The sequence below is a fragment of the Myodes glareolus genome, chromosome 2, assembly GCF_982192425.1.
Source record: "Myodes glareolus chromosome 2, mMyoGla1.1, whole genome shotgun sequence".
Classification (NCBI taxonomy): Eukaryota; Metazoa; Chordata; class Mammalia; order Rodentia; family Cricetidae; genus Myodes; species Myodes glareolus.
The window spans coordinates 65,476,421-65,500,197 of record NC_142027.1 but is presented as its reverse complement, the minus strand read 5'-3'; the positions used below and the strand labels follow the sequence as shown (position 1 = coordinate 65,500,197).

Below are 23,777 nucleotides of genomic sequence, written 5' to 3'. Positions count from 1 at the left end.
GGTCCCCACCTGGCTTCAAGGTTGTGTACACGGTCCCTTCCCAGGCCTCCCACCTAGGAGGCCATCATCAGCCTGCATTCAAATCCTTCTGCTGACACTTCTGACTGCACCTGCAGGCTCTCCTGGGAGTGAAGGCCCTGGTGACAGCCTCCCTAACCTCTCTCTTTGGTTCTGACCCCAAAGCCCTTTCCTTTCTCCACATCCTGGAACCTCTTGATGCCCTGTCTGTTCCCAGGAAGACAATCAGAAGGCCTCCTCCTCCACAGCGCTCCCCCCTTTTATTACCATCCATCTCTCCTCCCTCCAGGGTTCAGTCTCATCCACCTGGTAGTCACTGGTGTGTCTTGCTTCCTGGGCTCTGGGCTCTTGACCTTGGCGGTGTACCTGTCTTGCCAGCACTGCCAGCGCCAATCTCAGGAGTCCACGCTTGTCCATCCTGCCACCCCTAACCACTTGCACTACAAGGGTGGGGGCACCCCCAAGAATGAGAAGTACACCCCCATGGAATTCAAGGTGAGAAGCTGTATGTGGAGCAAAGAGAACGGGACTGTGGTCCTGGCTCTATGCTGGGCATCAGTGGATGGGGGAGCAGTGGTCCTGTGAAGGAGCCCTGTATCAACAGACTTTCCCTTAATGGCTGGTTTCCAGGACTCCTTGCTCCGGACTGGACCCTTCCTTATCTATTCTCTCTGGTTCATTCTCCTCCTGTAGACACTGAACAAGAATAACTTGATCCCTGACGACAGAGCCAGTTTCTACCCACTGCAGCAGACCAATGTGTATACGACAACCTACTACCCCAGCCCACTGAACAAGCCCAGCTTCCGGCCTGAGGCATCACCTGGACAGCGCTGTTTCCCCAACAGCTGATCCCACCCTCCTGGAGTTGGGCTCCTTGCCTTCCCAAGGCACAGAACAGAATGGGACAGTAGAGCCATTTTGGTTTTCCCTCTGCCCTGGGCTGAGAACTTGCTTGCCTGGCCTGTGGGGGTCCCATCCGGCTTCAGAAAGCTCTGCCTGTCATTGACCATGGGAGAGAGGGCTGGCCTCAGACCAGCACGAGGTTGCGGATCCAGTTCGGCCCAGGTTTCATTGTCTCCTGTGACCCACCATCACTTTTCCCTGCCATGTCTGACCTGTGAACCTCCTGGGCATGTGAGGAAATTGGAGAGTAGAGATGACAGGAGAGTTGGCTCTTAGGTTTGGGTTGGAAATGACTTCCAATGGCCTCGACCAAGTCCTCCCCTTTTGAATGACCCTCCAAAATGCCTGAGCTGCAGCCAGATTGTCAGTGAAGGGAATTCATCAACTGTCCCAGCAGCTTCAGATCTCAGCCCAGGACTGGACCACTCTGATGCTGCTTCTAAGTGTCACAGGGGGTCAGTGCTGGCCTAGGTGGACCACCTCTGTCAGTCTGTATCTTGACCAGGGGCATCCCTCTGGTTGGGGGCAGTGAGAACTGAGACTGGAGGCTGGACTGTGCTGAGAGACCCTTTGATGTGACTTGGTACAGGCCTTAGTCTTGCCTTCAGAATGCACGGAAGGTGGCCCAGAAGGAAGGAAGACTCAAGACCAGAGGAGGCAGAGTCTGGCCTTCATGCCTATGGAGACCGTTGCTGCTCAAGAGTCGTTGGCTGAGAACTGCTTGGGAGTCTCTGCTGGCCCCTCATGTATTCAGGAACACATACACACACACACACACACACACACACACACACACACACACACACACACACACCATCTGCTACAGCAACAAAAAGGATGTTAAGCTGTGGCGTTATTAATTAAAGATGATATCCAGTCTCCAAACGGAGCTGTCTTTGTGCATATGTGTGTGGGCCCTCTTGGCATGCTGTAGTCCATCAAGGGGATGCTCGGGGTAACAGATGGTTCCTCAAAATGGAGGAAATGACTGGAGTGGAGCTTGACTTTAATAGAGGGCATCTTTCTGTGTGGGGGTTTGTGTGCACACACATACTCTTCTTTCAAAAAAGAAGCGGAGTGTAAACAGAGTTCACCAGTGAGGTCATTAGGTTCAGCAAAGGCGACAGCACAGGGCAGTGTGGGCCTGCCCTGAGCAGCTCCTTCGTGGGGATGGGAAATCCAGCAGGAGGTCAACGATGAGGGTGATTCATGAGATACGTTCGAAGCTGAGTTTAACAAAACCAAATTGAGAAATGATGCCTGTGAGGTGGGAAGCCTAATGGGGTTTGTGTTGGATTAAATAAAAATCACCTCAGAGCTTCAGCCTCCAAATCAATGTGCCCACTGTGGATGCGATTGATGGACACGTTAAATTTAGAGAACAATTTCCTAACTTAATTGCATAGATCAATTCTCATAAGGTTCTCAGGAAGATGGAAGGTAGATAGGCTAGGAAGCCTGGACGCTCTGTGGTAGAGGGGTAGAGGGTCTTGGGGAGCAAAGGAAGAAATACCTGAAGCTTGAATGTGTCTGGAGGAAAGGAGAGGTGGAGCCTTCCTGAGATTCTGGTGGTCACATGAGACAGCTCAAATGGCAATGTTCCTGGTCAAGGCGAATTAGAGTATTTGTGGCTTTTGTATCCCTGTCTGGCTCTTGTCAGGCCCTGAGCTTCGAGCCTGTGGAGGCCTGTGAGGCATTTAGATCCTGGAGTTTCAATTGCCTTGAACCTGGTAGTACTAATTAATGAAAATCGAAAAGTGTTCCAGGGCCAGTGTGTCTGCCTCACCAGTGTCACTCACGTGTGACCAAGTGAGGGACAGCTCCATGGGCAGTGGTCAAGGAGACCTGCCAGATAAAGTGCGCCTCTGTTGATTGGAATGATGTCCCTGGGAAGGTACACCGTCGGGTACCGCAGCACACACACCTAGATTCTCTTATTAAAACATGGTTTTGGAAGCTAATCTCAGGATGCACGGAAGGCACCACGCTGCATGCATGCAGAGGAGCTGGCATGCTAGGCAAAGGCTGTTTAACGAATACCCCCAGCGTGGAGCAAAGGGCCCTAAAAGTTGCCCTCTCATGTGCACTGATGAGGAGGTGTTCTCTGGCAGGTGTCAGGAGGCTGAAGTTTTTCAAAGGAAAGCGGGCTTTTTCCACCCAGCTCGCTCAGTGAGAGTGAGGAAGAGGCAGAAGCAGGTGCTTCCGGCCTTCTTGGGCCCTTTTATGTTTCACTCTGTGTGTAAGCCCACTGTCTTAAAGCCAGACATATTCACTGCTGAAAATTTAGAGGCTATGGGAAACACAAAAAAAGAAAAAAAATTTTACAATGATTAACTAAAAACCAAGACAGGGATCTAAACATTTTAACGTTATGTGAATACAGTTCTTCCCCATACTCAGAATCAGCCCCCAAAGCAAAGGGAATAAAAAACAGAAGCTCTGGCACCATTTTCAATAAAACTAGGATGTAGTTCTAATCCCAACTCATAATACAGTCTTCCGTCTGTATTCTTGGGGAACTGGTTCCAAGGCACTGCTCCCTGTGGATGCCCAAACCTGTGGATGCTCATGGTCCCTCATGCAAAATGGAATGACGTTTGCGTGTAGGCGGGGCACACCCTCCTGAACCTTCTCTGGATTATTTCTGATACCTATCGCGATGTGAGTGCAGTATGAATCACTGTTCCATATTGCTGAGGGAATAATGGTGAGAAGAAAAGTTTGGGTAAGTGCATTTTGGATGTGATCTTTTTCCCCAAATATTTTTCACCTGTGCTTGGCTAATGGCTATGCTATGTGGATAAGGAAGCTATAGAAGGGGGACCTGTCTGTCTACAGTGACAGAAAGCAAGGGGAGTAACAGTGGTCACCTGGGGGAGTGAGAACAGGGTGGGCATGACATCCAAAAGATTTCAGAAAAGAATCAGAAATGGGGGGAGGGTGAGAAAGAAACTACAAAGAGGGGGTGCTATGAATCAAATCAACATGCAAATGTCAGCTAGATCCTTGGGTTTTTATTTATGTTGTATGGTTAAAAACTTTTTTTAAAAAATAAAAGGTAGGTACAGAAAGGCCTGGCAAAGCAACAGTATAGCTTAGTAATGGGGCAAGATCTTTACAACAAGGACTCAGGTCAAGAAGCAAACTGATGGCAGCTGTCCCAGGACCCCATTTCTTTCATCCTCCTGCCTCACACAATGAGATAGTTATCAACCCCAGGAAACAGGTAAGAGCACAGGTAAAGGATGCAGCTGCTGTCCACCGTGCGGCTAGACCAGAGTCTCCACCATAATGGTGGCCACAGAGACATGATGTGGGCTCATTTACGCCTGTGTCATGTAGCAATTGCAATTTTTTTCCTATTACAACATTTTGGTCATAGGAGAGGCGATATCAGAGGGACAAGTGCCGGAGCTCCTGATGCAAACTGAATGTAGGGATGAAAGTTAGAGGAGAAAGAAATGAAAACCCCTTTTATTTTCCCCATCATTATCATAGTATGTGCTCCTTAAAGAAAATTTGAGGCCAGAAATACTCACCTGCTCCTAGACACAGTGTATTGCATTTAAGATGGGCCTTTGCTCTGTGCTGTGCTGTTTGAACCTTGTACTTCCCAAGATCATGAGCCTTTGTTTTGAAGTTAAAAGGAAGGAAGGTAATTTGAGAAGGGGATGGGATGTAGCTCGGTTGATAGAATGCAAGCCCTGTATTTGTGAGGCCCTGGGTTTGACTCCCCAGAACAGGGAAATGAACAGTAATCCACTGGGTCTGGGGGTGTTGCTCAGTTGACAGAATGCTTGCTCAGTGTGCACAGAGACCTGGGCTTAATACGAACACAGAATAAACTGGGCCTGGAAGCACACGCCTGTAACCTCAACCTCTGAAGGGTGGGAACAGAAGAATTCTGATGATATAGTGAATTTGATACCAGCCTGAGATAAAAAGGGACTCTGTCTCAAAAAAGAAAAGTAATTTTGGAATACAAAAAAATTAATAAAATGCTAATATCCTAAAGAGACAATCATAAATATCTTACTATGTCTTTTCTACCTGTTTTTCTGCGGTTCTATGTGTGCTTGGTGGCATTTCAGGCATACTAAGTATGTGAGTTTTTATTCTGATTTTTAACATATAACATTATGTCATAATTTTCTTATATTGTTAGAAATTCTTCTGCAAGCCTCAGGGTCCCTTGCAGCTCATGTCCTGGCTGTGGATAGGGAGAAGAGAGAGGGCTTTGCTTGCAGAGTCTCACGAGTGCTAAGATTCCCCCATTCTACCACTTCAATTAGAGGAAAATGCAATTTTTACATATTTCCTTATACCACAGTATACTTTCAAGTGTTTGCATAACAGTTGAAAAATCTGAAACATTCTATCACACGAATTTCATTTTTATTACCTAAATCTGCTCTACCCTACTATATAAATTTATCATTTACTATATAAGTTTATCATAATTTGCATTAGCCACTCTTCTTTGTTTCACGTTTTCCTTTAGCAAAGATTGCTATTCTAGGTCTCCTTGCGCATTTTTCTTACATGCCCCTAGGATGCATTCCCAGAAGTGAAAGCAGGTAGGGAGTGAGCTTGTCATGTGGCTTTCTGCTTTAGTCATGGACAAGGGAGAAGACAGTGCTGGTCAGGGTGTAACTGGTGGTCAGCCTTGAAGAAGATGTTGGTCACAGAAGTAGCTGTGTTGCTCAAGGCTGTCAACCTGGACAATCATGCACATTGGGTCCATTGTTCTCACACTGGAACCTGGGAAAATGTTGTCTCCTTTTAAAAAAATATTTATTTTATGTGTGTGGTGTATGTATACCACATATGTGCCTGGTGTCTATGGAAGTCAGAGGAGGGTATCAGATCCATTGCAACAGGGTTACATATGGTTCTGAGCCACCATTTGGATGCTGGGAACAAAACCTTGGTCTTCTGCAAGAGGAACAAGTGCTCTTTACTGCTGAGCCATCTTCCCAGCCCCAAAATCTGTTGCGAGATATTTGATTGCACTGTCTAAAGATATATCACTGTTACTGGTTTAATAAAAAACTAAATGGTCAGTGTCTACGTGGGGGATTTATCCAGGACTTCTGGCCAGAGAGAGCTCTGGGAAGAGAAAAGGGGAGTCACCAGCCAGACACAAAGGGAGCAAGACTTGCAGGAGGAGCTATGTGGCAGTATGTAGATGAATAGAAATGGGTTTATTTAAATTATAAGAGCTTGTTAGAAACAAGCCTAAGCTATAGGCCAAGCTTTCATAATTAATAGCAAGTCTCTGTGTCATTTTTTGTGAGCTGGAGGCAGAAAAAAAGAGCCTGCTACAAAAATCTCTCTGTCTCTGTCTGTCTGTCTGTCTGTCTCTGTCTGTCTGTCTCTCTGTCTCTGTCTGTCTGTCTCTCCTTCTCTCTCTCACACGCACACACGTTTACCTATTTATTGTGTGTATTTGGGGGGCACCTACCATGTGGGAACTAGAGAATAACTTTGCAGAGTCAATGCACTCCTTCTACCTTATGGGAGTTCTGGGAACTGAACTCAGATCTCTGGGATTTTACTTCCTGAACTGTCTTACTGGTCCTAAAAACGCCTTCTTGAGCCAACTAAATAGCTACTGTCTCTCCAAACTGCAGCTCTCTGAGAGGGGAGTTCCAGGTGAAAAGATACGCCTCATGAACAGTACCAGTCAGCTGGTACTGCTGTGCTCTCTGCCTTGACCATCAGCACGACTGTGTCCAGGAGTGCCTATAAGCCTAGACAGACCTCTGAGTGTGCCTGTGATGGCATAGTCAGAGACAATTAGATCATGGGGACAATGACCCAATGTATTAATTGTTTGATGGATTTACAATACAATGGCTGTGGTGGTGTGAATAGGTATGGCTCTCACAGACTCATGTGTTTGAATGCTAGGACGTAGGGAGTGGCACTATTAGGAGGTGTGGCCTTGTTGGAGGAAGTGTGTCACTGTGGGGGTGTACTTTGAGGTCATATATGCTTGAGCTATGCTTAGTGTTACAGACTCCTTTGATTGCCTGTTGATCAAGATGTAGAACTCTCAGCTCCTTCTCCAGCATCATGTCTGCCTGCACACTGCCATGCCCCACCTTGATCATAATGGACTAAACCTCTGAACTATAAGCCAGCACCAATTTTATGTTTTCCAAATGAGTTGCATGGCCATGGTGTCTCTTAGAAACCCTAAAACAATGGTTATTTGGAAAGGTGAAAGCTTGTTGGAGGCAGTACGGCACTGAGGATGTGTCTCTGGGTGGTGTATCATAGCCTGGCCTCTTCCTATATGCCCTCCCTTCCAGTCTACTGTGAAGAAGATCTTCCACGATATGCTCTTGTCACAATGTTCTGTCGAGTGCCCAAGGCCAAGGGATCATGTACCGAACCACCTTGAACTGTGAGCCAAACTAAATCACTCCTCTGTTAGGTAGTTGGTATAAGATTTTGGCCATAGCCATTAACAGACCTCTAGCACACTCACCGTGGTCCCAAGCGATTGGCGCTCCTGAGTCCTAGTGTAATACTGAGGAAATAGAAGAGCAACCAGACCATTGCTTTCTGTCCCTGGGCCTCCTCACAGCACTCTGTCTCTTCTACCCTAGCCTGGTCGTCACCTCAGATGCCTCTAGCTTTACCTCCAAAGATGCACTGCAGAACTGCACCACAGTGGGCCCGCCAGCAAAACCTTTCTCCTTGTGCCAAGCTTCCAAATGAATTACTGTCACTTCTCAGAGGATGCACCTCAGTGTCTGACTGTGACGACTGGATGGGACTGCATTCTGAAATTGACTAGAAAAGTCATCTGTGACCAGCGGTACTTCCAAATACCACCAAAGGGATCTGGTTTCTCTAGGCGTGTGTCCAAGACAGGCAGGACACAAAGTATCCCATAGTTGGGGCATTGCTGATCAACTTCTCCCAATACTGAACATTCTCGAACACAAAAATCCACTTTCCCACTGGGTAACTCCCCTGAGGAGACTCCAGGGCCGTAGGGTTCCCAGGAGCTGCCTGTGACTTGTATTATCGGTAGGATCTAAGCCTTGCTGGGCAGCCTACAGCCTTGAACTCTGCTTTCCTTGATCAACTTTGGTTCTACTCATATTGTTTTAATAATCTCTTAAGTGATAATGGCAGATATTGAAAAGAGATAAACTTAGTGGGATTTTAAAAATAGCAGACAGTGAGCTGGAGAGATGGCTCTGTGGTTAAGAGCATTTACTGAGCTTGCAGAGGACCAGAGTTCAGTGTCCAGCCACATGATGGCCGTCAACTGCAAGTTACTCCAGTTCCTGGGGTTCTGCTGTCCTCTTCTGGCCTCTGTGGGCATAGCATGCACATGGTATATATAAACTCATGTAATCCTCTATACTCACACACATATAAGCAAAAATAAATGAATAAATCTTAAGCCTAGGCACAGTGGCAACACCTTTAATCCCACTACTTGGGGAAGGCAGAGATTGGCAGATCTCTGTGGATTCAATACCGGTTTGTCTATATAGCCAGTTTCGGGCCAACCAGAGCTGCAGAGTGAGACCTTGTGGGGGGAGGGGGAATCAAACAGGGGACAGGCTAAGGTGGCTCAGCAGGTGAAGACACTTGTTGCCAAGACTGACCACTTGAGTTCAATCCCTAGAACCCACATGGTAGAGAACTGACGTCCGTAGGCTGCCCTCTGACCTCTATTATGTGTGCCATGGCAAAGACAGGAGGATGATTGCAAATATAGGGCCAGCACAGTCTATGTGGTGAGTTCTAGGCGCCAGGGCTACATAATGAGACTTTGTCCCCCTAAACAACAAATAAAACAACACAAAACCCCAAAACAGTACACGGTGAAAGTAAGTTTTTTAAAACTCATTTTAACTGATAACATGAGATGGTATAAAGTTATGAGTATTACATAATGTTTTGCTGCACACTTACATATGCAATACTCAAATCAGGATAAGCAGATCAACCTCCCTACTACGGTCAGTGTTAATTGTCATAACACTGTGACATAATCTAGAACCTCCTGGGAAGTGGATGAGTCTCTAGCATACTTGTGGGGGATTTATCTTGATTGCTCTAAGGTGGCAAGACCCACCCACTGTGGGCGGCACCATTCCCTGGCGGGGATCCTGAGCTGTGTAAGTGGAGAAATGGAACTGGGCAGTCACTGCATTCAGCCCTCCTGCTCCTGATTAGGGATGAGATGTGACCAGTTGCTCTCAGCTACTGCCTTGACTTCCCAGTATGTAGGACCTTCGGACCCTCCATCTGTGAGTTCAGATCAAGCCTTCCTTCGTGGTGCGTTGCTTTTGTCTGAGTGTTTGTCACAGCAATAGAAAAAGAAAACAAGACACTCCTGAAACACGCCGTTTCTTTATAGTATAAACACTCCAAATCTTTTAGCTTTTTAATATATTTTACCCTTATACGTGTCTCCCAGTCTTAATTCTTAGGCTCCAGGGTTCTCCCTGAGGAAGCTGGGATTATAGAGATACATAAATGCTTAGGTTCATGTACAAAGATGCTTCTCCATTTATGATAGACAGTGTGCCTATAAACCTAAGGTAGCCTGAACATACAAGTCAAAATGCAGCTAAGATGCCTGACACACCAAACATCACTGATGTAGGTGCGTCTTCTTTCTCTGTGTTTCTTTCATTGGTTAATTAATAAAGAAACTGCTTGGCCTGATAGGTCAGAACATAGGTAGACAGAGTAGACAGAACAGAATGCTGGGAAGAAGGGAAGTGAGGCAACCACCATGAAGCTCCGGCCTGAGATGGACGTGGGTTAGAATCTTCCCGGTAAGCCACGACCCCGTAGTGACATACAGGTTATTAGAAATGGGTTGAATCAATATGTGAGAGTTAGCCAGTAAGAGGCTAGAGCTAATGGGTCAGGCAGTGTTTAAAAGAATACAGTTTCATGTAATTATTTTGGATAAAGATAGCCAGGCGGCCAGGAGCCAGGCGGGATGAAGAGCAGCCCACTGCTCCTTCTACACATCACCGCTTACTTTGGCCTATGTCAGACATGCTTGGAACAGCCACATTAGCCTGTATTAGGGCAAAAATCAACTAACACAAATGTACTTTCTAATGAAGCCCTGAACATAGCACATGACTGTGTAGTAGCTCACTGACGCTGTCTAGTATTTTGAGAGTATGAGACCATATACTGCCTGAAAGGGAAAATAGCAAAATTAAAATTGTGAGGTGTGGTTTTAACTGCTTTCTTATTGCTTCCATACAATCTGAAAAGCAGAAAGTGGACACCATAAATGGGAGACTGTCTGCATTCACGCATGAGCTTATACAAGATGCCCTGGGAGTCCGGCCTCAGATCTGTAAACTGCCCCCTTGCCTTCAGCACTTGGAGCTGAGCTTGATCGACAGCTGAGGCTGCAGGAGGTCATCGCTGAGTCTAACCGGCACGTCTGCAGTAGTGACATGCACAAGGCTTGCCTTTGCATTTATTAATAGAAAGCACTGTAAATGTCTAGCCAAATCTCCAGTGAAGGTCTCTCTCCTGCTTCCCATGTGAACACTCTATTAGTCAGTCAAGCTATGTGTGTGCACTTAGGATTGCAAGATGAAAATGCCATGATAATTTAATGTTGATTACAAAAGCAATTAATTCATGTATGTTCAAAAGGAACTCTGCACTTGGAAATAGCAAGTGAATTGGGTAGAATACTGAGAGTTTAAAAGAATATTAGTCAGATAAATTCAAGAAGAACATTATTATAATCTTCCCAAGCCAATATATGTTGAATAGTTTTCAATGATCTAAGGCCGACTAATACAGATTTGATGAAATCATGAGTCTAATATTTGTCAACTGGCTTGATGGCTGTCTCACATTCATTACGTCAAATAAAATTACTTTTAAGAATTATGTTAATTTTGGCTATTTAATCCCATTTAGGTTATGAGTCTTTCAAAAATAAATTGTATTTGGGAATTCATCTTACAAAAATTTAATTTAAAAAATAATGTCGGTTTTTCTACTTCGACACTTCATAAGCAAAAAAAAATACTAATATGTCTAATATTCGTAACTAAATCACCTTTGATCCAGAATATGAAGGAATATACAGAGACGTGAGGAAAAGGAAGTGATATTGCACAATGTAATAATACGCAAAAAGCTAAAGGCTTTCGAGCTGGCGCCATGCTTGCCTAACCTGCAATAAGCCCTGCGGTCAAGCCTCAGCATAGAGGAAATCAGAAGGTGATGGCTCACATCTGTCATCAGTACTCAGGAGGTGGAGGCAGGAGATCAGAGCTTCGAGGTCATCTTTGGCTACAGAGCAAGGTTACGGCCAGTCTGGGCTACATGAGACTATAGTTTTCACTACTGTTTCCAGAGACATCTGTCTCTGAGGATGCAGCTGTACTGAAGTGACCACTGGAGCCACCCGCCAACTGAGAGCCCTGAGCCATTGCTGTTGCTACACAGTAATGCCCAGATAAAAAGCTGACCCTTGTGGATCTTAATCACAAAGTTATAAGGAGAATTTACTTCAGAGGGAAATTTAGGATTCATTCTTGCATCCCAGAAGCTTCATTCTGAGATGGCGCTATTTGGTTTCGGCCCCAACCGGAACCCCTGGCTGGTTTTTAACATTTGCCCAGGTGTGTGTTCTGAGCCACACGCTCATATCCATCTGTGAAGCTGCTTGGAGCTTTTCTCATCCCGAGCCGTCCTCAGGATCTGTTTGTCTCTTCCATGACAACTAGCCCACTGCTTATTTAACCAAATCCCCAATGGAAGACATCAGATATCTTCAAACTTTTGTTACAGGCATTGAGGTAAAGGCTATGACAGCAGGATGAATTCTGAACTAGACAACTGCTCAGAGCATATGAACTTAAGTTTTAGTAGGCTTGCCCACTTCATGGTTCTTGTTTTGTTCAGCTTACTGTGATGTCACAGCATGTCTTGTAGTCTATTCCTACCTGTTTCTCTTGAAATAAATTTATTATGTTTGTGTGTCTTCTCTCTCTCTCTCTCTCTCTCTCTCTCCTCTCCTCTCCTCTCCTCTCCTCTCATCTCTGATTCACCAGGTACCTACTTTCCTAGTTAAAGCCCCCTGAAGGACCTCACCACATCTCTGATCGCAATCAAATCTTGTTTTGGTGCTCTACATTTCTTGGATCTCTCTCTCTCTCTCTCTCTCTCTCTCTCTCTCTCGTACTGATTAGATAGCCAGAGTCCAGCTAAGGTATGACTGATTGACAAGGTTTTATTTACTAAAGGCTTCAAGAGCCTGTCCTGAGGAGGTAAGTAATGGAGTAGTCTTTCAGAATGTAGTGTGGCAGGTGAACCCACATTCTGGACAGGATTCCCAGAGCCCTGGCATGGAAGCTGCCTGGGTTACTACAACACTTCCCAATCTCAGTCCACAGTTCTTCCCATTCCTGCCTACCACCCTGACCCTGAACTGCCAGCGCTCTTGGCCTGGGCAAGGAGTTAAGTGCCTCCCCCAGCTTAATCATCATTTTGTATGTAGAAAATCTCTTTACTTCCTAGAGCTTCACATTAACGTCCGTCTGGGAACATGGTCCCAAAATGGTTAGGGAAAAGTTGTACTTCCTCTTGATCTATGGGAGGGCCTTGAGACAAGAAGCATGGGAAGAACCAGACTTTGGTTAGCCTGGAAAATGAGTCTCACATACCCATATCGGCTGCCATCCTGTCGTGGCCATCATTGCCTATGCTCAGTTTCAGCACCACCACTCACCAGGTCCTCTTCTGTCTCAGTCACTTTTCTACTGCTGTGATAAAACACCATACCCAAGGGAGCTTGTAAAAAGAAAGCATTCAATTTGGCTTACTGATTCAGAGTGCTGGAGTCCATGAAGGAATAGGCGAGATCTCACATTCCCATCAACAACTACTAGGCAGAATGCACTGGGGATAGCAACCTTTTGAAACCTCAAAGCCCATTCCCAGTGACATGCCTCCTTCAACAAGGCCACACCTCCTAGTCCTTTCCAAAAAGTTCCATCAACTTGGGACCAGGTCTTCAAATGTACAAGCCTGTGGGGGCCATTCTCATTTAAATCATCAGCTAAAAAAGAAGGAAGAAATCTACCCAGGTATGCTGAAGAACTCCCTTCCAAAGCCTAGGCTGAAGAATGGAGAGAGAGTGGGGGGTGGGGGGGACAGGGGTGGAAGAAGAACCTGCATGCCTCCAGCCCATGTGCCAGTCTTCCTTCACCTTCATAAAGATGGCTGACATGGTTCTGATCCCTGCGGCCCTAGGAGCATACTGTCTCAAGGATATCTTACCCAACTCTATGGCTCAGAATTCACTCTCTGGTCCCTTCTTCCTCCACCCAAATAGCTGCTCAGGAGAATCTTTAACCAGAACAGGTAAAATTGGCTATGCTTAGGATTCTAACCTTTGAACTCCCCTTCAAAGGAGAGAGGAAGCTGGCACTCCTGCCTGCCTGGCCCCATTCGGAAGGAAGCAGTCCCTGGAGCAGAGGCAGAGCCACTCCCCTGAGCATCTCACCTCCCTGCTCAGAAGTGGCTGTCAGTTTCCAGGCCACATCACTCCAATTCCTGTTCAGTCCTTCATGGGAACGCAGTAGAGTTGAGCAATGGGTGTCTCTTTATTATTGTTATTTCACCCACACATTTTCTGAAATGACTGAAAAAGATTCAGTCACACTCGCTACGGTTTCTCAGTTGACATGTAGAATTTGAAATCACAGTTTAAACACAATTTCTGGGGCATTGTAAACACTGACATTTTAAAAGCAAAAGCATTCTTTTAAATGTAGCCAACAGAATCTTAAAAAGCACAGCATTAAGGAAACACTGGAAGAATTATCAACAACTGCAAGTTTACAGCGCTCCTTCTACTCTCCCCGCTAATATATCATACTTCTTCTCCCACACAATTTTACATAAAACAATGTTTTTAAGCTTGAATATCTTATATAATATTTTCTGCCATAGAATATATATATATGAATTATAATGTAAAATTTAAAAATTTCCCAAGGCTGTAAGATTTAAATTAAAAATTTATGATTACTGATAACAAACATTGTAGGGGCATTTGAGTTTGTTAACTAAAAAGGCAAATTTTAGAGAGTAGGTATTTAAGTTAATGAAGTGAGGAGAGAGAGAGGAGAAATATCATTGAAACGCTCAAGCACCTTTAGGTTCAGGATTTAAAACAGACCCTGGTAACTGTTGCTAACTGAACAGAAGGCGTTGCAGTGCTGTTGGTAAGAGCATTGACATTGAAGTCTGAGTCAGAGGTCTGTTTTTTAATAGTGTAGTTGGCAATGAAAATGAGACTAGGGACTGAGTTTAGTGATGGAGCACTTGCACCACGTGTGTGAAGACCTGGATTCAACCCTCAGCACTCCAAAACAAACAACCCAAAGAATGAAAAGACAAGTTCAAGTAAAAGCATATATACAGTGTTCAACCACTTGGCCGAAGTTCATAAAAATGAGGAAACTAGAAAAAACATAGACGAGGAAGAGGAAGAAGAGGGAAGAAGAGAGCAAAATCCTTAAGACCTTGGGTTAGTCAAAGACCTAATGTGATAACCAAAGTGCAATTCAATATTGACAAATAGATGTAAACAAGGTTACTGCTTTTAAAAGACATACTATTGGTAAACAAGGTAGTCCTGCTGCTATGGGGCACTTACTGCATGAGCCTGAGGATCCCGAAGCCTTGGTAAAGGTGGATGGGGAGACCCTGCTCCACAAGCTGTCCTCTGACCTCCTTATGTGTGCACAAGTGCCTGCACACATCTATGTGCACTTTAAAAAGCATTCTGAAAATAGCAAACAAAGGTAATCCACGGGCTAGAAGAAAACAATGGCAAATTCAGGCTACATAACCATTAATGTCTAAGGGGAGCTGGAGAGATGACTCAGTGGTTAAGAGCACTGGCTGCTCTTTTAGAGGTCTTGAGTTCAATTCCCAGCAGCCACATCATGACTCACAACCATCTATAATGAGATCTGATGACTTCTTCTGGCAAGAAGGCATTCATGCAGTCAGAACACTGTATACATAATAAACAAATCTAAAAAAAATCTAACAACAACAAGATCTAAACTGAAAACAAGGAACATAATAAAACACAAGGAGAAGATCTGAAGAGATCTATTTTAATTAAAAATCTTTTTACAATGTTTTCATCCTATTCTTTCCCTTAACCCAGCTCCACCTCTTTCTCTCCACCTCGCTAACCATCCAAAACTTCATGTTCTCTCTCTCTCAAAAGAGACACAGCCTCCCCAAATGAAAATCAAAACAAATAAAAGACGGTAACAACAACAAAAAACAGTAATGCAAAAACAAAACAAAAACTGAAACCAAAAACTTAAACCAAGACGAAAGACGAGCCCTTTCTCTGAGGAGACTGGAGGACAGTGAGTAACCTGCGAAGAGGCGGTCATTGCTCATGAAGAAGCGAGCATACAAGATGCTGCAGCTTCCTGTTAACATGGCTAAGAGGCAAAGGGCTGGGCTAAGTGTGGAGTGGATTCCCAATGCTGCAGAAACAAAATAAACTCCTCATGGTGAGCACAGTGAGGATGGAGATGTGACTCTCTCACACCACTGGTGAAAATGACATTCTTATGGGGTCTTAAGGCAAAAGTCTCAGCTCCAGGACTCCCAAAGGATTAGGTTCCTCCAACTGTCCTAAGATACCACTCCAAAGAGACCCAGCCAAGCCAAATGATACATACTGGAGAAGGCAGAAAAGAAGCTTTTATCTGCACAGCTGTGTGGAAAGACAAGGACACCAGTATCTCCAGCCATGCCTGCAGGGACTTGGAGCTGAAAGATTAAATAGAATAAGAGTGACGGTGAGCCAAGAGTATGCACAGGCAAGCAGTCTTGGTCAAACTGCGGTCTGGCTGGTTGTTACCTTTAGTCTGCCTTTGTGAGGTGCTCCTCAGTCATCATTGCTTATAGCAGACAATCTGTTTTCCACCATGAAATGATTCCTCCAGTCTCTGTTGATATCATTGGATGTTCAATCCCCTTTGAAAGGTAGGCTCAGCATGGGTTGGTCACTGTTTTTGAAGGTTCTGGGCCATTTCTAGCACTGCTCCTAGGGTCTGGAACAGGCTGTTGCAAAAGTTGACAGTTGACAATGTTGATTATAACATTCCTGTAAATCTTCAAATCATCCTGGCTCTTCCCTTGGCATCTTCAACCCTTGAGGGAGAGAGGAGAGCCTAGGCAGATACAGGGCTCACCAGCCTTGTGTAATCCATTTTCCGACACTTCTTAGGTGACCAACTTGCCTACTGTGCATAGCCAAGTAGGAATCAACACAGGGTGGGGCAATTAAGGGACAAACACAAAGTGAAGGCAAAGATGACAAGTTTTATTCTGTTTTTAATTCCCCACTGGGCTTCTCTGAGCCCAGTGAAAAGCAAGCGCTTCCAGCAAAGCAACCCGGGAGCTGCCATTACAGGAGGAAGCAACCACCCTGGGAGGCACCATAGCAGTTACTGGACAGACAGCCATTCCACTTGTGGGCATTATGGGTTTAAATTGATTCCCTTCACTCTGAAGCTTCAATAATTTTAGTGTATGAACTAATTAAACTGCCAATAGACAGATTAGCAGGAGAAAAGCAACAAATATTAACTTGCACACAAGGGCCAGATGTAAAGCATGAGACTCAGAGGAGGGCTGGGTAGTGAAGCTTACATCTGAGCAAAACAAAGGAGGTAGTGTCCTTTCCCTGTAAAGAGATCTCGGCTCTGCAGAAAGGGGTCCATCAGATGGGAAAGGTCGTGTACATATTCTCTGGCTGTTTATAAGCGTGGATTTACTTTTTAAATATACATTTCTCTATAAGGAGACATCTTTTCCGATTTAATGTTGTCTGCAGTTTTTAAGAATGGTCATTTTGATATATGACAAAGAAATATACTTTGGAGGTAGAATATTTTGGGGTCTCACAGCATCTACCCAAGAGGGGAAAAAAGCATAATATGTTTACAAATGTTCAAAATGGTTTCATTTGTAAGAGTCAAAAACTATTCATGGGTCAAATATTCATCAGCAGGTGACTGGAAACACAAATTGTGGTACATCCATACATTGTAATAATACAGAAGTCAGAATAAAAAGGAGTGAGCCACCAATACATGCATTATTGATATGAAAACACTTACATTGAGTGAAAGAAATCAGACAAAATTAAATACTAATAGTATATATAATAAGATTCCATTTTTATATGATCCCAGAAAAATGGAGCCTACAGTAATAGAAAGTAAACCATGATTGCCTGGATTGGAAGGTGGAGACAGAGAGGAGAAGGGATGAAAGGAGGATGGTGGGTACTTCATTATCTCATTGGTGATGATGGTTTCATGAGTATGCATTATCAAAATTTACTTCGTGTCTTACATATGCAAATTTATAATTATGTACGGTGGCACAGATCTGTAATTCCAGCACTGGATAGGTGGAAGCAGGTAGACCAGAAGTTCAAGACCACCTCAGGCACCTAGTACTTAAGATAAGTTTACATGAGACTCTGTCTTAAAAGCAAAACATACCGCAACAGAGTTGTTAAGACATGTGGGCTAGTGTGTAAGAGAATGCTGATAACTACCTCACCTCCTAGTGTAAGGGTTGTTCTTAACCTGTGGGTTATGACCCCTTTTGGAATTGAAAGACCCTTTAACAGGGGTCGCATATCAGATATCCTACATGTCAGATACTTGCATGACAATTCATAACAGTTTGCTCTGGTTGAGAATGGTTTGAGTCAGGTCTGGTTGAGACTGGTTTGGTCTTGTCCGGTCTGGTCCAGTCTGGTCTTGTCTGGACTAGTCAATACCAGTCTGGTCCTGTCTTTTCTGGTCAATACTGGTCTGGTCTGGTCAAGACTGGTCCAGTCTGGTAGAATCCTGTCAAGACCAGTCTGTTCTGGTCTAGACCAGTTGTGTCCAGTTTGTCCGGTCTTGTCCAATTTGGCCCCATCTGGTCTGGACCAGTCTGGACTAGTATATTCTCGTCTGGTCCAGTCTGGTCTGGTCTGTTTCGGTTGAGACTGGTCTGGTCTGGTCCAATCTGGTCTGGTAGAGATCAGTATGGACCAGTCTGGTCTGGTTGAGACTGGTCTGTTTTGTGATCTGGTCTGGTTTGGACTGGTTGAGACCAGTCTGGACTTGTCTGTTCTGATCGATACTGCTCTGATCTGGTCTTGTCCGGTCTGGTCTGGACCGGTCTGGATGAGTATATTCTTGTCTGGGCCAGTCTGGGCCAGTCCGGACTGATTGAGACCAGTCTGGACCAGTCTGGTCTGGTCAAGACCGGTCCAGTCTGGTAGAGAATGGTCTAGACAGGTCTGGTTTGGTCAAGACCTGTCTGGTCTGGTCTGGGCTGGTTGAGACCAGTCTGGACAAGTCTGGTCTGGTTGAGACCGGTCCGGTATGGTTTGGACTGGTTGAGACCAGTCTGGACCAGTCTGTTCCTCTTGAGACTGATCTGGTCCAGTCTGGACCAGTCGAGACCGGTCTGGGCAAGTCTGTTCTGGTTGAGACTGGTCTGGTCTGGAGTGGTCAAGACCTGTCCGAACCAGTCTGTTCCAGTTGAGACCAGTCTGGTCTGCTTTGGAGTGGTTGAGACTGGTCTGGACCCGTCTGTTCCAGTCAATACTGCTCTGGTCCAGTCAAGACTGCTCTGGTCTGGTAGAATTCGGTCAAGAGCAGTCTGCTCCGGTCTAGAGCGGTCATGTCTGGTCTGGTCCGGTCTGGTCTTGTCTGGACAAGTCAAAACAAATCTGGTCCTGTCTGTTCCAGTCTATATTGTTCTCATCCAACCAAGAGCAGATGCTGGTGACTGGGGAGACCTGAGAGTGATGGAAAGAGGAAAGCAAACAGTTCCTGCTGGAGAACCACACTTCCCAGGGGCTTGATGCCATCTCAAAACCCACATGCCTGAACCTAAAGGACAAAAAGAAGACTCCACAGAGCAGGAGCTCACTCAGGAATGAACACCATAGTGGGAATGCACATGCCCTATGAACAGACTCAAGGAGGTTAAGGGAAGTGGAAGCATTTGAAGGTAAAGTGAAGAGGACTGCATTAATTATTTTGGGAAAAAAATATGCTGGCTGTGGGGATCAATAACAAGGGTGGAAACCATCCAAGGCTGAAGAGTGATGCTAGATGATATCCTGCAGGAGTACTTTGTGTGCGTGTTAGGTTTTAGAGGCCTTTGTGCAAGGCTGTGACTGAGGTGGTGTATGTATATATGGTGTGTGTATGTGTGTGTGTGTATTTGTGTTTATATGTGTGGTGTGTGTGTGTGTATGTATGTATATGTATATGCGTGTGTGTTTGTGTGAGTATATATGCATGTGTGTGTGTTACTGAGGATCCAGGCTAGGGTCTTGCAGGTTTGTACTTACTCACTAGCCACCTTTCAGGCCCCTTAGCAGACTCTGATAGTTCTTGTTGTGGGACAATTGTACATGAAGATCTTCTTTTTGTGAACTTCCCTGCTGTTGGCCAAGATTTGACATCAGTGGTGCCATTTTGATTCCAACAATTCACACACATCTGAGGTCAACAAACCATTTTCCTCACCGATTTTAATTATAATTTTTGGTGGATGAAGGCTAGTGAGCTCCGAATACAGAAAGAAGGGATTCTCCCACCTCAGGGCTCACCGGTGAAGGAGGAGTTGGAGCTGGCTTGGCTCCTTCTACTTCCAACCCAAGCTTTTCCCACCACATCTTGCTGCCTGGATGCTCAGAGAGCTTTGGCTCCACTTCTCCTGCCATTTGGAGTTTGATTAAAAACAAAATTCGCGGGCCACGTTATCTCAAGTACGTTCAGAACACATTTATTGCAGATTCACAAGCAGACAGCCATAATGTCAACATGACCATATTTCCTACGTGAGCAGAAAATCACCATCTCGAAGTGCGTTTTTCCGAAGACACAGAGGCCCGTTTGTAAGCTTGGCTCGATGAGCGATGACTAGAACCCCTATTCTGAACTAGGCGTTCAAAACCATTAAACATTTAATTACCACTTTGGCAAAGCAATACACATTACCATCTCCACAGTGTAATGGTGCAGAGGTTTTAAACGCACCCTTATTTTTCTGAATCTTCACTATTCACAATGTGTAAAATGAAGCAGCATTTTAGGGAAAATGCTCTGCCAAGGTACAGTTCCTTAAAAAGTCCGATTGAAAGGAAGAAAAATTGCATGTGAACACTATTTATCAGTGCTTACAGTTGACATTAACTATAGTTTTCTATAAAAATACTCAAGACATTCCCTTATAAAAGTATACTTGATCAGAAAATGAAAAATCTAGCAATACCCAAATATTACAAAAGCAAAATACAAAAAAAGATGTTTTTATTAAAATGTCATACAGTCTTTTCAGGGTACGAATATTTAAAAACACAGAACATTTCAAAGTTAGACACACTGTCATGGGATTCATCACTAACACCCCACACCCTGCCACCACGCAGACTCGCCAGGTGCCAGGGCTAGGGTACCTGGGTACCAAGCCTCCGCAGAGCAGGCCTTAAGCACCTTCCTTCCCTGTTATATCATTTCTCACACTTACCCAGCAGTTTGCCCAGGCACACAGGGCATTGCCATTTTACATCAGGGCTGGGACCAATCTAGAGAGCTGATCCCCAAACCTCTGGAATCATCTTGATCTTTCTCAGGTCCCCTAGGTAGAGAGTCTAGTACAGTTGCTGCATGCTGTGCATTGTTTCACATGGCAACAGCCTCCACCAAAGCCCGCTCTCAGAATGGACCCAGGTCCCCAATAGGAAAGGACTGTCCTTCCACACGGAGTCAGAGACTCCCAGGTAGCCAGGAGTGGGCAAGGAAGGGATGAACTCAAGTGAGGATTAAGACCCAAGGGAGGCTCAAAGATGAGAGATATTTAGAGATGAGAATGGTGAAGGCTCCCAGGCCACCAGTGTGGAGGGAAGTGGCAGGAGGGTGTCACAGGCTCCCTGGCAGCGGCAGTCTCCACTGCTTCTGTGACCACCACCCCCCTTGCCCTATTGGTCCTGCCTGCTTCTGTCCTGACTATGATAAAGCATGGAGCTATGAAAGCCTGGTAAAGGATGGCACACGATTAGTCCAAGTACCCTAAGGTTTGAGGACAGAGGGAGAAGAACAAAGTGCCTGGACTGCAGGGAGTGCTCCCTGGTCTACGGGGGAGTGCTCTCCACTGGGCAGGTTTCTTGTTTGCCTCTGAGGGTGTAACTGAGAGGATGGGGGAGGTGAAAAAGTGTGACATTGGGGGATGGTAAGTCCACCCCTGGACTATGCAAGATCCCTTTACATCCGAGAGTTGGCCTGAGAGCTGGCTGAGTGCATGGAACACAACACAGAGAATGAGGGAGGCCTCGGTCACAGGCTGTTCCTCTGGAGGGGGCCTTTTTGAGAATCGCAGACCTTTGAACAAGATGTAGTTCCTCCTAGGCAATGCACACTGCCTTCCAGGCGTGGGTGTCTAATCCCTTCCACTGTAACAGTCGTGGCACCTGGAGTCCCCAGATGGTATTCCCACCTCTGAGAGTCCCACCCAGCCTCGGAGCCAGCTACTCACATTTAAGGGTAGAAGAAGTGTGAATACGGAGACTGGTCCCCACCTACAGCCACCCTCTGCCTTTGGGAGCCCTCTGCCCTGACCAGGCTCCTTTGGCACTGTTTGTTCACCCTTTCTCCCGTTCTTTGAAGGTTCACACTTCCAGGAACAGCAACAGATGCTAGAATGAGGCATAGGATCTCCATCAAGGGAGCCACACACGCCCAGGCAGGATGTGCTTGGAAGCAGGAGGCTGGGGCAGATGATTCGGTGAAGGAAGAAAAAAAAGACAGATTTGGCTCTGCTTTCAGAACCTGCTTCCACCACAGCACAGGCCTCCAAATTTCCTCCCCAACTTGAGCTGGGTAGTCGTCCTAGCAGACATGTCTATGTGACTGGTTTATGGCGTATCTCGCTAACTTGTGACACTGCTGGGAATTGAACCCAGGTCCTACGCATGCTAAGCACATACTCCACCACTGAGCTGCTCCCTAACCCGTGGGCCTGACGTCTAGCTCAGTGACTTCTCCCTGGGGTCTCGGTTCACGGACCCCTCACACAGTCTCTGCTTCCTCTTGCTAGAAGGCTCTTCTGGCCTTAATCCAATGCCCGAGTGCACACTGACAGCTCTGAGATCTCTGGAAGGTTTTTAGAATTCCCTCAAAACCTTCCACCTCTTTTCAAACCACGGAAACAGATTTTTCTGCCTCTCCCTTCCAAGGCCACCCAGGGGTAGTTTTCACTCTATGAAGGTCACACACATTGATTAGTAACAAGCATGGGTTTTTAACGGCTTTAGAAAATGGAATTTAGAATATATTTCCCCAAGAGAGTAATATCTCCTACAGAAACCAAGACAGCCAACTGAGATGAGCCACCAAGTTTCCAATAGTCCTTTGGGAGTGGCTGTTAGTTTTGAATTACAGACTTGTTTTGCTTTTAATAGGTTTATTGAAATGAAAATCCCTGCAAGGGCCAGGATACCGGTCGACCTGTCTGTGTATGCTCAGTGCCTAGCCCAGTGGCCAGCATACAGCAGGAGCCAAAAACACCCCAAAATCCTGGATGTGAATTCCTCCATCCATGTGGTTTTCTTTCTTTACACAATTGGCTCCCCCAGTGTTTAACATCGGTGGTGATGAAATCCATGCTCAGCTTTAGAGTGTTCCCTTCTGTCTAAACTGTGTTATAAAGTAGTTGAAAAATCACGGTCTGCTTTAAGATGAAACTAGTTTGTGTGAGAAACATTAAAGTTTGAAATCAACAAGCATTGCAGGACCTGGATAAGAAAGAACTCTCTGGTGCAGAACTATTGATGAGCATATAAGCAAGAGAGCCAGCAGCGGCTTCATTAGTGTAACCTTTCCCCCAATTACACAGAAGGACAATTCCAGGTGACCGAAGGCAGCCCAGTTTCCCGTGTGGGAGGGTCACCTATATTAAATCCTAGCAAACACAATCAGCGAGGAAGAATGTCTCTATTCTGAGACAGAAGATGGTGTAAGGACCGAGACAATAACTGATTTTCATTTTGTCCTCGAGAAGGGCAAGTGAAGTTACAAGAGTCGTCTTGGGTTTAGAGCAAGGATTCAGGAGTGGATTGACCAAAGGCGGAAGATATTCGGGAGGGGGCGGGTCCATTGGAGACTTTGCTTCCCTTTATTCTCAGCACTAACTCAGGAAGAGCAAGGCGAATAAGCTCACGAGCTCCCAGAAGTGCTGACCCGTGCAGCACACCCAGCCAGCATCAGCTGGATTCACCGAGCAGCCTGCTCTGACCAACGCGGGTATCCTGCCGTGCCTCCCAAGGCTTCTCCCAGGCACTCTTCAGTCACAGATGGAGACAGATGTTGGCAGTTTTATATGTAGACTAACCGAGGAACTTGGTTGGGGACTTGTGGGTGTGTTTTAGGAGGGATGGTGACAGAATTTCCCTAATCCTCTTCAAAAAGGATATACTTTTGGTGGGAGGGAAGTAAGCCTGGAATTGGTGATATCTGTGATACATAATCCTCTGTGGAACTAACATCTTTTATTCCTCTATCTATCTATCTATCTATCTATCTATCTATCTATCTATCTATCTATCTATCTATGTATCTATCATCTATCTATCATCTATCTATTTATATATCTATCTACCTATTTATCTAGCTTTTCCTCTATTTTTAAAACATTCTTTATGTTTTGGCAAAGGGGAAGGAGACGGGGACTTTGGCAGTCGTGCAGCATGGGTGGAAGGTTCT

General features: G+C 45.4%; 1 protein-coding gene across 1 annotated transcript in view; it reads left to right on the top strand.

Moving 5' to 3' along the window:
- The window catches only part of Sema5b (semaphorin 5B), a 121,326-nt gene extending 119,517 nt beyond the window's left edge, over positions 1 to 1,809 (top strand). Inside the window, exons 21-22 of the mRNA XM_087901094.1 lie at positions 308 to 513; positions 712 to 1,809. Of these exons, the coding sequence (XP_087757220.1) occupies positions 308 to 513; positions 712 to 870 (365 nt within the window). The 3' untranslated portion in view covers positions 871 to 1,809. The remainder of the gene's footprint in view (positions 1 to 307; positions 514 to 711) is intronic.
- The last annotated feature ends 21,968 nt before the right edge of the window (positions 1,810 to 23,777 follow it).